The 17,452-nt window shown below is 44.9% G+C and overlaps 1 protein-coding gene across 1 annotated transcript in view; it reads right to left on the bottom strand.

The window, feature by feature from the left end:
- The window catches only part of vwa8 (von Willebrand factor A domain containing 8), a 375,899-nt gene that overhangs the window by 111,041 nt on the left and 247,406 nt on the right, over positions 1–17,452 (bottom strand). Inside the window, exons 31-34 of the mRNA XM_078232307.1 lie at positions 13,404–13,468; positions 7,651–7,776; positions 3,818–3,927; positions 1,066–1,220 (exon numbers count right to left, since the gene is read on the bottom strand). Coding sequence (XP_078088433.1) covers positions 1,066–1,220; positions 3,818–3,927; positions 7,651–7,776; positions 13,404–13,468 — 456 coding nt within the window. The remainder of the gene's footprint in view (positions 1–1,065; positions 1,221–3,817; positions 3,928–7,650; positions 7,777–13,403; positions 13,469–17,452) is intronic.

Here is a 17,452-nt window from a genome sequence, read left to right as displayed (position 1 = left end):
GTGTACAGTTCTGCTCACCCTATCATAGAAAGGATACTATTAAACTAGAAAGAGCACAGAAAAGATTTACTAGGATGCTACCGGGACTTGATGGTTTGAGTTATAAGGAGAGGCTGGATAGACTGGGACTTTTTTCTCTGGAGCGTCGGAGGCTGAGGGGTGATCTTATAGAGGTCTATAAAATAATGAGGGGCATAGATCAGCTAGATAGTCAACATCTTTTCCCAAAGGTAGAGGAGTCTAAAACGAGAGGGCATAGGTTTAAAGTGAGAAGGGAGAGATACAAAAGGATCCAGCGGGGCAATTTTTTCACACAGAGGGTGGTGAGTGTCTGGAGCAAGCTGCCAAAGGATATAGAGGCGGGAACAACTTTGTATTTTAAAAAGCATTTAGACAGTTACATGGGTAAGATGAGTATAGAGGGATATGGGCCAAATGCAGGCAATTGGAACTAGCTTAGTGGTTAAAAAAAAGGGCAGCATGGACAAGTTGGGCCAAAAGGCCTGTTTCCATGCTGTAAACCTCTGTGACTCTATAACACAGCAATGACTAAATGTGCAATCTCTGAGCAAACAGCATCACTTCAACAATTCAGTGAAAGAACAAAGGAAGAAATCATAGAAACCCTACAGTACAGAAAGAGGCCATTCGGCCCATCGAGTCTGCACCGACCACAATCCCACCCAGGCCCTACCCCCATATCCCTACATATTTTACCCACTAATCCCTCTAACCTATGCATCTCAGGACACAAAGGGGCAATTTTAGCATGGCCAATCAACCTAATCAAGATAGAAGACAAATTCCTAATCATTTAGAAAGAGCTAGTGAGATAGATTTTCAACCTGGCTGACTGGTTGTTCCATTATCTAAACCACTTGTGTTCCTCTCCATTGAAATCAATCAAAGTGGAAATTGAAAGTGGGCACTTTCAAAAAGCTGGTGATCAATCCACATTGCCAGTATTAAACTCAGCGAGTTAAAAATCAGCCCCATTCACTTGTCAGGTATTAAATTATACAGGCAACTGAAAACTTCTTACTGAGCTGAAATCTGTTCCCTTACCATGAGATCTGGAAACCCAACAACAATTGTTGCGTAGTTGTTTTCATCAGATAGAATCCGACTTGGAGACACAATCTTCTGGCCAAGGGCTACACTCAGATTTTCTGAGGATAGTTCTTCTTTTGACACTGTACAGGGACTTGAGAGCTCCAGGGCTAAAATCAACGAGGGGGAAAGCTATCAGTCTTGACTCATGAACAGCAGGTTTAGAATCAATAAACAGAATAATACTCAGACAGTCGTACCCTCACACCTTTTCAGTCAGGGTTCAAACTCGATGACAGACGTAGGCTCAAATTTGGGCTCAGTCATGAGGGAGTGTTCCAACATTAAAGGTGACCTTCTCTATTTAAAATGAATCCAAGGTCTCTTTTGCCGAAAGGGAACTTTTCCTTTGACACTGTACAGGGGTTTAAGAGCTCCAGAGCTCCCTCCAAAGGATGACTGGAGTACTGACTCTGTCCTGTCCAGCATTTCAACCAACACCATCAAAGCAGATTATCCCTTTTGCTTCTGGTGAGATCTTGCTGCATGTCAACTGGCTGCTACGGTTACCACACGAATACCAAAGGCAAAATACTGCGGATGGTGGAAATCTGAGATTCAGTTGAAAATTAAAATGACATACCTTGCTCCCACTCTGACCTTTCTGTCCTTGACCTGCTGCAGTGTTCCAATGAAACACAATGCAAGCTTGAGGAACTGCGCGCTCATCTTTGTACTCAGCACCCTATAGCCTTCTGGAGTCCGCACTGAATTCAACAACCCTAACTTCCGCCCACATTTTGTTTTCAGTTTTTTTTGGCTGGTTTGTTTTTTTTCTAAATTTGTATTGGATGGCTGCCATTCACACCTCCTCGAGTCTCCTCTTTTGTTTCTTTACTGCACCCATTACCACTCTTTGGTTTTTGTACCAGGGTTATTTAATCGCTCCTGCCCTCCACCCTGCCACAGACCCTCCAGTTAACTGTTCTTCCTCCCAGCCACCCCTCTTTCAATTGCTCAAAACCTATTTCATTTCCCACTTACCTGAGTTCTAGTGAAAGGTCATCGACCTGGAATGTTAACTCTGTTTCTCTGTCCACAGATGCTGCCTGACCTGCGGAATATTCACAGCATTTTCTGTTTTTAATTCTTATCAGAATTGATGGGCTGAATGGCTTCTTCTGTGCCACAGCTTCTCTGTGGTTCCATGGATGGGAATCCTGCAACTCTCTTCCTAACAGCACTGTGGGTGTACCTTCACCACAGACTGCAGTGGTTCCAGAAAGCTGCTCACCATCACCTTCTCAAGGGCAATTAGGGATGGGCAATAAAAGCACTCTCATTCTTAAGAATCTTAAAACAATTGCGCTTTGCAGCCTGAACGCTCTGCTACGTTTACATTGTCCCTCAGCACATCCTCAGCTGCAGATTTCAGCTTTGTGGTGTTTGAGAGAGACTGCAACAAACTTATTTCTTACCTTTTGCACAGATCAATATTTTGGCTGACTCAAAGTCACCTTACCAGTGAAAGACATTGACCACTATTCCAAAACAACCTACAGCTCCAGAGAGTCTAATAATCCATCAGGCCATTGCCATGAAGACTGTGAGTAAGAGCTGTGACAAATAATATAGCAACACATCACTGCCCACTTCATTGTGAATTATAAGTGCCCGATTTAGGAACATAGGAACTGGAGGAGGCCATTCAGCCCCTCAAGCCTGTTCTGCCATTCAATTTGATTCTGGCTGTTCTTTTTGTCAACTGTCTCCATTTACTCGCCTTAATTCCATATCCCTCTTTTAGGAGTTTTAACTAGTGACAGGCGAATTAAACAGGTACCTCAGTAAAATTCATCATCCCTGGCCACGGCTCGGCTAACACTGCACAATGGTCTGCAAGAGGTGAGAGAAAATTCTCCCCGGACCCAAAGTTCACCAGATCCAACATGCAGTCTATGATTCCAACTTCGGCTGAACCACATTCCTGAAGGATTATCACATGACCTTCTCCCGTTAGCCATCCCTGCATCCTGCCACCCACCACCACGGTTATCTGACTCCAAACCCTCCCAACCAAATGGAAATAGAACTGATGCTTCATTATCTGACTGAATCATACTTTACCTTCAGTCAAGATTCTAAGATTCTAAGTAATCTTATTTACATCTCCAACATTTTTATAACTAATGAACAAATAAAGTGTTGATAGAATTCTCGATGTTGGCACCATGAATTTTCTGCTGGGTTTGTTTGCTGCATTGCCCTGGAGATTTGATCTGTGACTCATGGAGACCCATGACCAGTTCTGGAGGGTTGGCCAACCTAATGCAGTGAAACTGAAGCAGAGAAGGCCCATTCAAAAAGCAATATGGGTATTGTGGAGACCAGAGGGAGCTATGACATGTCGGACCATCCCCTCTTGCTACTCTGCAGCAAGTGAATGAGACTTCCTTCGTGACTGCCCTTATTGAATGTGGACTGAAGTACCTGCAACCAGTTTCGAGGTGTCACCTATCCTTTGCAATTCTTATTCTTCCTTTCTGGTCCTTGGCTTTGGTTGGCATCAAGTCCTGTAGCCTCTCTCACCCCATTTCCCCATGCCCCTTCAGAAACTTAATACATGGGGTACTCAGCAAAGCAAAGACTTCACCTTTCATATACCATGTGTATTTCACACACAAGTGGTCTAAAGCTGCCTACAGCTTCTTGAGATTACAAACAGAAAATGAAGATATCTTTTTTCATTCCTGAGCAGATCACTTACCCGTTGTGAACCCAAAGCCTGTGCTGACTGGATCCTCATCGATCACGTGCAGCTGACAAACTCCAGACAAGTCAGATTCAATGTGCATTGGCTTCGTCAGGAGAAACTTCCTGTAAGATGTAAAAACAGCTCATTTGCTAATTGTGTGGGAAAGTGATTTCAGCGAGATTAAATTAGACTGGAGAGTTGGGGGTGAACCCCATGATACTCCGAGTTTATTGATGATAAAAGCGACCTTCATAGGGATAGGAGCCTCCTTAAATTTGGAAAGCATTTGGAACCACAGCTCAGGTTGGAATTCAGATCTTCTGGTCTCTGGAAGGTCTCGTTCAGGTTGGAATTTTTGGCCCAAATCTTCTGATTAGACTAAAAAATATCCACTTGGCTTCCTCCGAATTTTCCAGGCAATTATCTGATAGAGGATCATGCATAACTCACAGTGCAGGAAACTCAGAACCATCAGTAAGAGGTTCCGCACAGAGACAATGCGCCCTTGTTAAGGCACTAGCCATCAAATTCAGGTAAATAGAGTTTAAGCGTCCCAAAGCTTTGGGACATTTAAACCTGTCCAAAGGGGGGCGTAAATGTGGGGTGGGGTGGGGGGGGGGGGTGGGGGGGAGTGGTTGGGGTCTCAGTTGTACAGTAATGCAGAAGTTAGACTAGGATTTTTCTATCTCACGCGTCCTGGGTAATTATCAGACTAAGTAAATCAGGACTGTCCGAAATACCTGACTTTAACTCAGAGGCGGAGACCTTTTCGCAGGGTCCTGGGGAGCGAGGGGCATCGAAAGTACAAACTTCTCATGGAGACCTCCCATTGGGACTTTTGAGGGATACTTTGGGAGGTAGATCCAGTCTCTGATCATCCAGAGACCAGAAGATCTGAGCCACTGTTAGCAACACAGATTTATGACTTTTCACTCCCATCCTTAATCCAGCTATCCCGCCTGGTATTGGGATCATCCTTTCTCCTTTAGGTGTGTCTGGACACATCTAGAGAGAGAGTGAGAGAAGAGATACCGGAGACAGATGCAAAATCTGATTTGTGAATCAGACTTGGGCAAGTTATGGCTCAGCGGGTTTCCCTCTCCAATTGACCTCTCTGTTGCAGGAGTGCACAAAGGTGTAAGGTGCCAAGCTCCCGTTTGAAACGATTTGAGCCAAGTCTTTCTTTGACAGTAGTGAATTAATAAGGCTCAAAGGTTAAAGAAAATAACAAACTCCTTTAATTAAGAAAGCTTATGCAGCGTGTCCAGTGTTTATGCAATTTGGCCAGATTTCAAACTGGGGAGCACAGGGCTTGAAAGTTTGAAGAAATAAGTATCAGAAAACCAGGAAGATGAGAAATGATGAGAGGACAACTACAAAAATCTTAAACGCCGTCAGAGATCACATGAACTGAATAGAGTCTCAAACTGCACTTGGACAATTGCCCCCCAATGTAGGGGAAACAAATGGTTGTTTAATTGTCCACCACCATTCATGACTGAATATGGCAGGACTGCAGAGCTTAGATCTCATCTATTCGGCATGTCTATCACTTGCTGTTTATGTTGTTTGGTATGCAATTAGTCCTGTTTGGTAGCTTCACCACGTTGACACCTCATTTTTAAGTATGCCGATGCTGCTCCTGACATGCCCACCTGCACTCTCCATTGGACCAAGGTTGATCCCCTGGCTTAATGGTAATGATTGAGTGGGGGATATGCCGGGCCATGAGGTTGCAGATTGTGCTGGAGTACAGTTTTACTACTGTTGATGGCCCACAGCACCTCATAGATGCCCAGCCTTGAGTTGCTAGATCTGTTCGAAGTCTGTCCCATTTAGCACAGTGATAGTGCCACACAACACAATGGAGGTTATTCTCAATGTGAAGGTGGCACTTTGTATCCACAAGGACTGTGTGGTGGTCACTCTTACCGATACTGTCATCGGCAGATGCATCTGCAGCTGGCAGGTTGGTAAGGATGAGGTCAAGTTTGTTTTTCCCTCTTGTTGGTTCCCTCACCACCATCCGCAGATCCAGTGTAACAGATATATCCTTTAGGACCTGACCAGCTTGATTAGTAGCGCTGCTGCCGAGCCAATCTTTGTGGTGGACATTGAAATCCCCCATCCAGAGTACACTTTGAGCCCTTGCCACCGTCAGTGCTTCCTCCAAGTGTTGTTCAACATGGAGGAGTGTTGATTCATCAGCTGAAGGGTACGGTACGTGGTAACCAGTAAGAGGTTCCCTTGCCCATGTTTAACTTGTACTGAATCAGCTTGGTTAGGGGTGCAGCTATCTGTGATACTGGGGATCTCCAGAGGAAGTTGAGTTGGATCATCCACTCAACACTTCTGGTTGAAGAGGGTTGCAAATACTTCGGCCTTATCTCTTACACTGATGTGCTGGGCTCCTCCATTATTAAGGAAGGGGATATTTGTGGAGCCTCCTCCTCCAGTGAGTTGTTTAATTGTCCACCACCATTCACAACTGTATGTGGCAGGACTGCAGAGTTTAGATTGGACCATTGGCTGCGGGATCATTTATCTCTGTCTGTTACTTGCTGCTTATGCTGTTTGGCACGCAAGTAGTCCTGTATTGTAGCTTCACCAGGTTGACATCTAATTTTTAGGTATGTCTGGTGTTGCTCCTGGCACGTCCTCCTGCACTCTTAATTGAACTAGGGTCAATCCCCGGCTTGATGGTGCAGTAGAATGGATATATGACAGGCCACTAGGTTGTGGTTGAGTACAATTCTGCTGCTTTTGATGGCCCACAGCACCTCATGGATGCCAAGTTTTGAGATCTGTTCGACTCTGTGACAGAGTATCTTACCCAAGCCCTCTTCCCCCGCCCTATCCCCGTAACCCCACACATTTACCATGGCTAATCCCTCTAACCTACACATCTTTGGACTGAGGGAGGAAAGCGGAGCACCTGGAGGAAACCCATACACACATGGAGAGTATATGCAAATTCCACACTGTCACCCAAGGCCTGAATTGAGCCCGGGTCCCTGGCGCTGTGAAGCTGCAGTGCTAACCACTGTGCCACCATGTCTTCCAAACCCACAAACACAACCATCTAGAAGGACAAGATTGCAGAGCCCTGGCAACATCTCCACCTGGAGATTCACTTCCAAGTCACTCACCTCTTGACTTAGAAATATATTACCATTCCTTCACTGTCACCAGTCAAAATCCTGCAATTTCCTCCCTAACAGCATGTGGGTGTACCTACACCTCAGGGACTGCAGCAGTTTAAAAGACAGTTCACCAGCACCTTCTCAATGGCAATTAGGGATGGGCAATAAATGCTGGCCTAGCCAGCGATGCCTTTCCCGTAAGTGAATTTTAAAAATCTGCAACCTCCTTATGTCCTCTTCACAATATACTTTCCTACCTATCTTTGTGTCATTTGCTGTCTTCACTCCCCTCATCTAAGTCAATGATACAAATTATGAAAGGTTGAGGACCCAGCACAGACATCTGCGGATCACTCATCATATACTCTCCGTTTTCTCCCAGTTAGCCAATCCACGCTAATATGTTACTCCCTGCTCCATTAACTTTCATTTTCCACAATAACCTTTGATGCAGCACCTTATCAAATGTCTTCTGGAAATCCAAGTACAGTGTGTCTACAAGCTCCCCTTGCGGGGTGAAGCATGATTTCTCTTTCACAAAACCATGCTGACTGACTCTTCCCAATTACCTTCAGTTTCTCTAGGTGCCCAGCTATCCCTTCCTTAATGATTGTTTCTAACACCCTCCCCACGACAGACCCAACAAGTATATATCCGATTGACAAGTTGCAGGACTGTAAAGTGGAGATGTGCTGTACTCACTTATTGGTTTTACTCTCCACCAGGAGCCATCTGTCTTCAGCCACCAAATGAACAGATTTCACTTTGATTGGCAGGGATATGGAATGGGCACGACCCTCCAGAACATCCAACACATCCAAGAAATTCCTGCAAAATAAAGAATCTGTCACCAAGCATCCTGCTCTAACATGCTTTTATCTACTGCAAACAGACTGTCTCCTCCACTTCTCAGTTTCAGAACAACGGAGAAAATGCAATGTAGATTTCTGAAAATGTGGGACACGCAGCTGCATCTGTGCATTGTAGTATCGACACACTGAAAAGAACAAAGAACAATACAGCACAGGAACAGGCCCTTCGGCCCTCCAAGCCTGCGCCGCTCCCTGGTCCAAACTACAGCATTCTTTTGTATCCCTCCATTCCCACTCCGTTCATGTGGCTATCTAGATAAGTCTTAAACGTTCCCAGTGTGTCCGCCTCCACCACCTTGCCCGGCAGCGCATTCCAGACCCCCACCAACCTCTGCGTAAAGTACGTCCTTCTGATATCCGTGTTAAACCTCCCCCCCTTCACCTTGAACCTATGATCCCTCGTGAACGTCTCCCACCGTTCACCCTATCTATGCCTTTCATAATTTTATACACCTCTATTAGGTCACCCCTCATCCTCCGTCTTTCCAGTGAGAACAACCCCAGTTTACCCAATCTCTCCTCATAACTAAGCCCCTCCATACCAGGCAACATCCTGGTAAACCTCCTCTGCACTCTCTCTAAAGCCTCCACGTCCTTCTGGTAGTGCGGCGACCAGAACTGGGCGCAGTATTCTAAATGCGGCCGAACCAACGTTCTATACAGCTGCAACATCAGACCCCAACTTTTATACTCTATGCCCCGTCCTATAAAGGCAAGCATGTCATATGCCTTATTCACTACCTTCTCCACCTGTGCGTCACCTTCAAGGATCTGTGGACTTGCACACCCAGGTCCCTCTGCGTATCTACACCCTTTATGGTTCTGCCATTTATCGTATAGCTCCCCCCTACGTTAGTTCTACCAAAATGCACTTCTCAGTGTTTTCAGTCTGCTATAAATGTCATCTGAGGAGATTCAAGAGGAACTGTAGGATCAATGAAAATGGACATACGGGCATAATGGTCCTCCCATTTATGAATCACCCATACTATCTTAATTTCTACACTGTCATTTACAATGGAAATAGTCTACATTCGCCACGCTGAAATTACTACCAGTAGGCACTATGCAATTTCACTATTAACAATGTCCACAGGAATTGATATTGGAGAAGGCTGATAAACACTGTGCGTAGCACTACTTCACAGAGAAGAGGAGTTCTCCCTGATGTTCTGTCCAGTATTTAGCTTACAACCAATTCATTATCACATTGCTGTGTGCAAATTGGCTGCTGTGTTTCTTACATTGCAACAGTGGCCACACTTCAAAAGTATTTAATTCGCTGCAAGGATCTTTGGGATGTTTCTAAGTTGTAAAAGGATACATATAAAAATATATGTATATATAAGTAAAGAATTCACTCCAGAGTATATTCCTCTGCCACACTATATTAATGCAACGTTATTACAATTACACAGTTCTTCCTTGATGTTCTGTAATTACAAAGTTGAAAAAAATGTATATTTTATTCGGAGCTCCCATCTCACTGTTATAGGAAAGACATTGATAAACTAGAAAGAGTGCAAAGAAGATTTATGAGGATGTTGCAGGATGTGGGCCTGAGTTATAGGAAGAGGTTGGCCAGGCTAGGGCTTTATTCCTGGAACATAGGAGAATGAGGGGTGACCTTATTGAGGTCCATAACATCATGAGGGGCATAGATAGAATGAACACACATTGTCTTTTTACCAGGGGAATTGGAAACTAGAGGACATAGGTTTATGGCGAGAGGGGAAAGATTTAAAAGGGACCTGAGGGGCAAGATCTTCACGCAAAAGATGGTGCGTATATGGAATGAGCTGCCAGAGAAAGTGGTTGAGGCAGGTTCAATAGCAACATTTATAAAGCATTTGGATACGTACATGGATGGGAAGGGGTTAGAGGGATATGGGCCAAATGCAGGCAATTGGGACCAGCTGGGAAGGCATCATGATTGGCATGGACTGGTTGGGCCGAAGGGCCTGTTTTCATGCTGTATTGCTCTATGATTCTATGAGGAGGCTTCATGTTAAACCAACAACCTGCTTTGAAAACTATGCTCACGTTTTGACAGTTGTGACAAATTCCAACACAGCAGCTAAGACAAGCCACAACATTTAAAAGAAAAAGTCAATTTGCTCCCATACAAAATAGGAGCAGGAATAGGCCATTCGGCTCCTTGATCCTGCTCTACTATTCAATCAGATTATGGTTAACCTGTTTGTGTTTCAAGTTCCATATTCCAATCTATCCCTGATAACCTTTGATCCTCTTGTCCAACATGAATCTATCTTCCTCTGTCTTAAAAATATTCAATGACCCCCATCTCCACCGCCTTCTGAGTCAAAGAATTCCAAAGTCAAACAACCCTCAAAGATAAAAAAAGTCCTTGTCTCTGTCCTATAAGTCATGATGTGGAGATGCCGGTGTTGGACTGGGGTAAACACAGTAAGAAGTTTAACAACACCAGGTTAAAGTCCAACAGGTTTTGCTACCAAATAAACCTGTTGGACTTTAACCTGGTGTTGTTAAACTTCTTACTCTGTCCTATAAGGGCAGCCCTTAATTTTAAAACAGTGCCTTCTGTTCTGGACTCACTCACGAGAGGAAACATCTTTTCCACCCACCTTGTCGAGACTGTTCAGGATCTTATATACTTCAATCAAGTCATCCACCCACTCTTCTAAACTTCAGTGGAAACAAGCTCACCTGTCTAACCTTTCCTCATGAGACAACTCACTCATTCCAGGTATCAATTTAGTAAAAAAAATAAAAGCAAATTACTGCGGATCTGAAACCAACAGAGAAAATGCTGGAACATCTCAGCAGGTCGGCAGCATCTGTAAGGAAAGAAAAGAGCTGACGTTTTCAGTCCAGATGACTCTTTGCCAATTTAGTAAACCTCTTCTGAACTGCCTTCAATGCATTTACATTCTTCCTTAAATAAGGAGACTGCACAATATTCACAATGTAGCCTCGCCAATGCCCTGTATAACTGAAGCATAACATCCTTAGTTTTATGTTCCATTTCTCTTCTAATAAAGGATGGCATTCCAGTCTTTTTAATTATGTGCTATACATGCATACTACGTTTTGTGACTCATGCACTAGGATACCTAGACCTTCTGCACCTCAGAATTCTGCAGCCATTCTGTTTTTTTCATTCTTGCTGTCAAAGTGAACAACTTCACATTTTTCCACATAATACTGGGTGGCACGGTGGCACAGTGGTTAGCACTGCTACCTCACAACACCAGGGACTCAGGTTCAATTCCAGCCTCGGGTCACTGTCCGTGTGGAGTTTGCACATTCTCCCCGTGTCTGCATGGGTTTCCTCCGGGTGCTCCAGTTTCCTCCCACAGTCCAAAGATGTGCGGGTTAGGTGCACTGGCCGTGCTAAATTGACCCTAGAGTCAGGGTAAATATGTAGGGTTATGGGAATAGGGCCTGGGTGGGATTGTGGTCGGTGCAGAATCGATGGGCTGAATGGCCTCCTTCTGCACTGTAGGGATTCTATAATGCACTTCATTTTAGGGGTGGCACGGTAGCACAGTGATTAGCACTGCTGCTTCACAGCTCCTGGAACCTGGGTTCGAATCCCGGCTCGGGTCACTGTCTGTGTGGAGTTTGCACGTTCTCCCTGTGTCTGCGTGGGTTTCCTCCCGGTGCTCCGGTTTCCTCCCACAGTCCAAAGATGAGCGGGCTAGGTTGATCGGCCATGCTAAATTGCCCCTTAGTGTCCTGGGATGCGTAGGTTAGAGGGATTAGTGGGTAAATATGTAGGGATATGGGGATAGGGCCTGGGTGGGATTGTGGTTGGTGCAGACTCGATGGGCCGAATGGCCTCTTTCTGCACTGTAGGATTCTATGATTAATACTTAATCTGCCAGATTTTTGCCCACTCACTTCACCTATCCATATCCATCTACAAATTCCTTTCGTCTTCTTCACAACATATTTTCCTACCTATCTTTGTGTCTTCTACAAATTTAGCTACCATGCCATTGCTCCCCTCATCTAAGTCATATCTTCACCAAAAGCGAATCGGTTTTTCCATGGGCCATACACTAGCTGTGTACCAGGTTTTGTTGAAATCCATCCATTAATCTTTGAGAAACGTTGCTTATACGGAGAATAAGGGGGAAGGTAATAAGTTGTTCTCTTCTTTTTTCACATGTTTATTGGCTATTTGACTACAGGGGTACCGCAAACATTGGTGATTTCCCCATCCCCACATAGATAACTAAGTCCCAGTGTTGTCATCCTAGCTAAGACTAATTACTTGGTAACTGCGCAGAGACTGAACCTAGACCTATCCCAGTCTACACAGTTCAACATCATACAAGACCAAGTGTTGCATCAAGGAGCTCTGGCAAAACTGGAATCAAGAGAATCTGGGGGAAAATTCTCCGTTGGCTGGAGTCATGCCTAGCACAAAGAAAGACAGTTGTGGTATTGGAGCTCAGTCATCTCAGTTCCAGGATATTATTGCAAGATTCCTCTGGGTAATGTCCTAGAACGTCCTAGGCCCAACTATCTTCAGCTACTTCATCAATGATCTTTCTTCTATCATAAGGTCAGAAGTGGGGACATTCACAGATAATTACACATGGTTTAGCACCATAAATGATTCCTCAGATACTGAAGCAGTCCGTGTCCAAGACTTAGAGACACTATTTAGGCTTGGGCTGACAAGTGGTAAGTAACCACATAAGTGCCAGACAATAACCAACTCCAACAAGAGAGAGTCTAACCATCGCCCCTTGATATTCAATGGCATTACCATCACTGAATCCCCACTATAAAGATCCTGGGGGTTACCATTGACCAGAAGCTTAACTGCTCCAGTCATAGAAATACTGTGGCTACAAGAGACTAGGAATCTTGTGGTGAGTAACTCGCCTCCTGACTGCCCAAAGCCTGTCCAGAACCTATAAGGCACAAGTCAGGACAGTGATGGAATACTCTCCACTTGCCTGGATGAGTGCAGCTCCAACAACACTCAAGAAGCTCAACATAATCCAGAACAAAACAGCCCGTTTGATTGGTACACCATCCACAAGCACTCACTCCCTCCACCACCGATGCACAGTAGCAGCACTGTGTATATATACAAGATGCACTGCAGAATGTCACCATGGTTCCTTAGTCAGTACCTTCCAAACCCACGGCCACTACCATCTAGAAGCATGAGGGCAGCAGAGACGTGGGAACACCAGCACCACCTACAAGTTCCCCTCCTAGCTACTTAGCATCCTGGCTGGAAGTCCCTCCCTAACAGCACTGTGTGTATACCTACACCACATGTACTGCGGTGGTTCAAGAAGGCAGCTCTCCACTACCTTCTCAAGGGCAATTAGGGATGGGTAATCGATGCTGGCCTAGCCAGCAAAGCCCACATCCCTTGAAAGAATAAAAATACAGTGTACTTACATAGCAAGCCTAGTTTTCATGGTATCTATGGGAGGAGGACTAGCACACAGTCACCTGATACAAATGACTGGCCAGCAAAGTTCCCCACTCACAATGCAAGCTAAGAAACACACATGAATACATCATTTAAAGAAAGAATTAACCTTACTGAAGAAAAAGGACAATTCTTACCCTTGCTCCTTGTAGAACACAAGCCAGTTTTTGTGTGAAAATTCCTTGCACATTTTGTAAATATCCTACAAGTGAAAAATTAGCAAATCATATTAATGCCTTGCTTAAAAATATTATTTACACACAAAATACTATTGCTTCGCAAAGCCCTCATCTTCCAGCTGTCTCACCCTGAAAGGGGGGAAAAAAACTTTCTGGTCAGTGAGTTGCTAATTAATTTGAAATTAAAATCAAAGGGAGATGTTCGGAAAAATAGTTTGACCCAGAGATTGTTAAGACCTGGAATGCCCAATCAGTAACAAACTCGTTTAAAAAGGAAATGATATTTGAGACAGGAAACTTTTCAGTGTCGGGAGACCGGGTGACGGCTGACAGTATAACTTCTTTAAAGGATAATAGAATTAACATTTTTGCATTTGTTTAAGGTAACAAGGTCTTTGAGCTTTGATCAACCTGTAACCTGCTCAAACTCTGCCTCTTTGGTCTGAGGTGTATTCCCAATTATCTCCCCCCCGCAACGCCCTGCTGTAACCACACCCCCTCCTCCACCCCACACTATTTCAGCCTACAACTGCCTGAGCCCTGAGCTCTGTTCTGGAATTTCCTCCCTAAACCTCTCTACCACTCTTCCACATCTTGCTACCTCTTTGACCATTTTTTTTGGTCATATGTCCGAATATCTCTTGACTTGGTTCAGTACGCAATTCTGTCTGCTGGTGGAAGCTCGTGCTAGAGGAACACCCTGGGACATATTGTTATGTTACCAACGCTATACAAATGCACGGTGGCACTGTGGTTTGTATCCACATTGCTCATGAGTTCCACCTCTTCATCACAATCCCAACCATTACTCTTGACATAGTAAACACTGTGATGTTGTACTCTGAACTCAGAGCCTCGGCTGCGGATAGGTAACTTCACGTTATTACATCGATTCTGCTGGTCATACTCAACAACAACAACTTGTACTTATTTAGCACCTCTAATGCAGCAAAATGTCACAAGGTGCTTTGCAGGACCATTATTAAACAAAATTTGACACCAATTCACAAAAGGAAAGACTCAAGACAACAAAAGCTCAATGAAGGTTTTGGGGCTGGAGGATATTACTGATACAGGGATGGGGAAGACCATGGTGGGATTTGAAAACAAGGTTGGGAATTTTTAAATCGAGTTGTTGCTTAACTGGAAGCCAACGTAGATCAGTGAGCATGGGGGTGAGAGGGAAGTGGGATGTGATGTGAGTCGGGACACAAGAAATAAGTTTACAGAAGGTAGAATGTGAGAGTATGTTCAAATAATCAAGCTTAGAGGTAACGAGTATTTATTGAGGGCTTCAGAAGATGAGTTAAAGGTTGGGTGATGTTACAAGGCTGGAAGTAGGGGGCCCCAGTGATGGTATATTTATGTGGATGGAAGCTCGTCTCGTAGTCAAATTTGCAAACCTTTCAGATGATTTCTACATCAATAACATATTGGCAATGAATACTGAGAAGCTGTCATATAGATGGTTCAGTTAACAGTAAACATAATGATCGCCTTACATTCATCTCTTACACAAAATATATCCATTGTGTTTTTCTTCAAGATTTACTCTCTCACTCATACGAGGTACGCCCTTAGTGATCCAAGCAAAACCGGTGAAGAGGAAAGGGAGGTTGGAGATGGGGGCGGGGGGGGAAGGTTGGAGATGGGGGTGGGGGGAAGGTTGGAGATGGGGGCGGGGGGGAGGTTGGAGATGGAGGCAGGGGAGATTGGAGATGGGGGCAGGGGGGAGAACAAAGAACAAAGAACAGTACAGCACAGGAAACAGGCCCTTCGGCCCTCCAAGCCTGTGCCGCTCCTTGGTCCAACTAGACCAATCGTTTGTATCCCTCCATTCCCAGGCTGCTCATGTGACTATCCAGGTAAGTCTTAAACGATGTCAGCGTGCCTGCCTCCACCACCCTACTTGGCAGCGCATTCCAGGCCCCCACCACCCTCTGTGTAAAAAACGTCCCTCTGATGTCTGAGTTATACTTCGCCCCTCTCAGCTTGAGCCCGTGACCCCTCGTGATCGTCACCTCCGACCTGGGAAAAAGCTTCCCACTGTTCACCCTATCTATACCCTTCATAATCTTGTATACCTCTATTAGATCTCCCCTCATTCTCCGTCTTTCCAAGGAGAACAACCCCAGTCTACCCAATCTCTCCTCATAGCTAAGACCCTCCATACCAGGCAACATCCTGGTAAACCTTCTCTGCACTCTCTCCAATGCCTCCACGTCCTTCTGGTAGTGCGGCAACCAGAACTGGACGCAGTACTCCAAATGTGGCCTAACCAGCGTTCTATACAGCTGCATCATCAGACTCCAGCTTTTATACTCTATACCCCGTCCTATAAAGACAAGCATACCATATGCCTTCTTCACCACCTTCTCCACCTGTGTTGCCACCTTCAAGGATTTGTGGACTTGCACACCTAGGTCCCTCTGTGTTTCTATACTCCTGATGACTCTGCCACTTATTGTATAACTCCTCCCTACATTATTTCTTCCAAAATGCATCACTTCGCATTTATCCGGATTAAACTCCATCTGCCACCTCTCCGCCCAATTTTCCAGCCTATCTATATCCTGCTGTATTGCCCGACAATGCTCTTCGCTATCCGCAATTCCAGCCATCTTTGTGTCATCCGCAAACTTGCTGATTACACCAGTTACACCTTCTTCCAAATCATTTATATATATCACAAATAGCAGAGGAACACCACTGGTCACAGACCCTTCGACCACTACCCTCTGTCTCCTATGGCCATGCCAGTTCTCCACCCATCTAGCCACTTCTCCTTGTATCCCATGAGCCTTAACCTTCTTAACCAACCTGCCATGTGGGACTTTGTCAAATGCCTTACTGAAATCCATATAGACGACATCCACGGCCCTTCCTTCATCAACCGTTTTTGTCACTTCCTCAAAAAACTCCACCAAATTTGTAAGGCACGACCTCCCTCTTACAAAACCATGCTGTCTGTCACTAATGAGATTGTTTCGTTCTAAATGCACATACATCCTATATCTAAGAATCCTCTCCAACAACTTCCCTACCACGGACGTCAAGCTCACCGGCCTATAATTTCCTGGGTTATCCCTGCTACCCTTCTTAAACAACGGGACCACATTCGCTATCCTCCAATCCTCAGGGACCTCACCCGTGTCCAAAGAAGCGACAAAGATTTCCGTCAGAGGCCCAGCAATTTCACCTCTCGTCTCCCTGAGCAGTCGAGGATAGATGCCATCAGGCCCTGGGGCTTTGTCAGTTTTAATATTCCCTAAAAAACCTAACACTTCCTCTCTTGTAATGGAGATTTTCTCTAACGGGTCAACACCTCCCTCCGAGACACTCCCGGTTAACACGCCCCTCTCCTTCGTGAATACCGATGCAAAGTATTCATTTAGGATCTCCCCTATTCCCTTGGGTTCTAAGCATAATTCCCCTCCTTTGTCCCTGAGAGGTCCGATTTTCTCCCTGACAACTCTTTTGTTCCTAACATATGAATAGAATGCCTTAGGATTCTCCTTAATCCTGCCTGCCAAGAACATCTCGTGACCTCTTTTTGCCCTTCTAACTCCCCGTTTGAGATCTTTCCTACTCTCTCTGTATTCCTCCAGAGCTCCATCTGTTTTCAGTTGCCTGGACTTAACGTACGCCTCCCTTTTCATTTTAATCAGATCCTCAATTTCCCTGGTTATCCACGGCTCTCGAATCCTACCTTTCCTATCTTTCCTTTTTACAGGCACATGCCTATCCTGCAGCCTTATCAATAGTTCCTTAAAAGACTCCCACATGCCAGACACGGACTTACCCTCGAACATCCTCTCCCAATCAACATCCACCAATTTCTGCCTAATCCGGCTATAGTCAGCCTTCCCCCAATTTAGCACCCTGCTCGTAGGACAGCACTCATCCTTGTCCATTACTATCCTAAAGTTAACAGAGTTGTGGTCACTATTTGCAACATGTTCCCCTACCGAAACTTTGACGACTTGACCGGGTTCATTTCCCAGAAC

The sequence above is a fragment of the Mustelus asterias genome, chromosome 17 (assembly GCF_964213995.1).
Source record: "Mustelus asterias chromosome 17, sMusAst1.hap1.1, whole genome shotgun sequence".
In the NCBI taxonomy this organism is placed as follows: domain Eukaryota; kingdom Metazoa; phylum Chordata; class Chondrichthyes; order Carcharhiniformes; family Triakidae; genus Mustelus; species Mustelus asterias.
The sequence above is the reverse complement of the archived record's forward strand: the minus strand, read 5'-3'. Positions and strand labels throughout refer to the sequence as shown.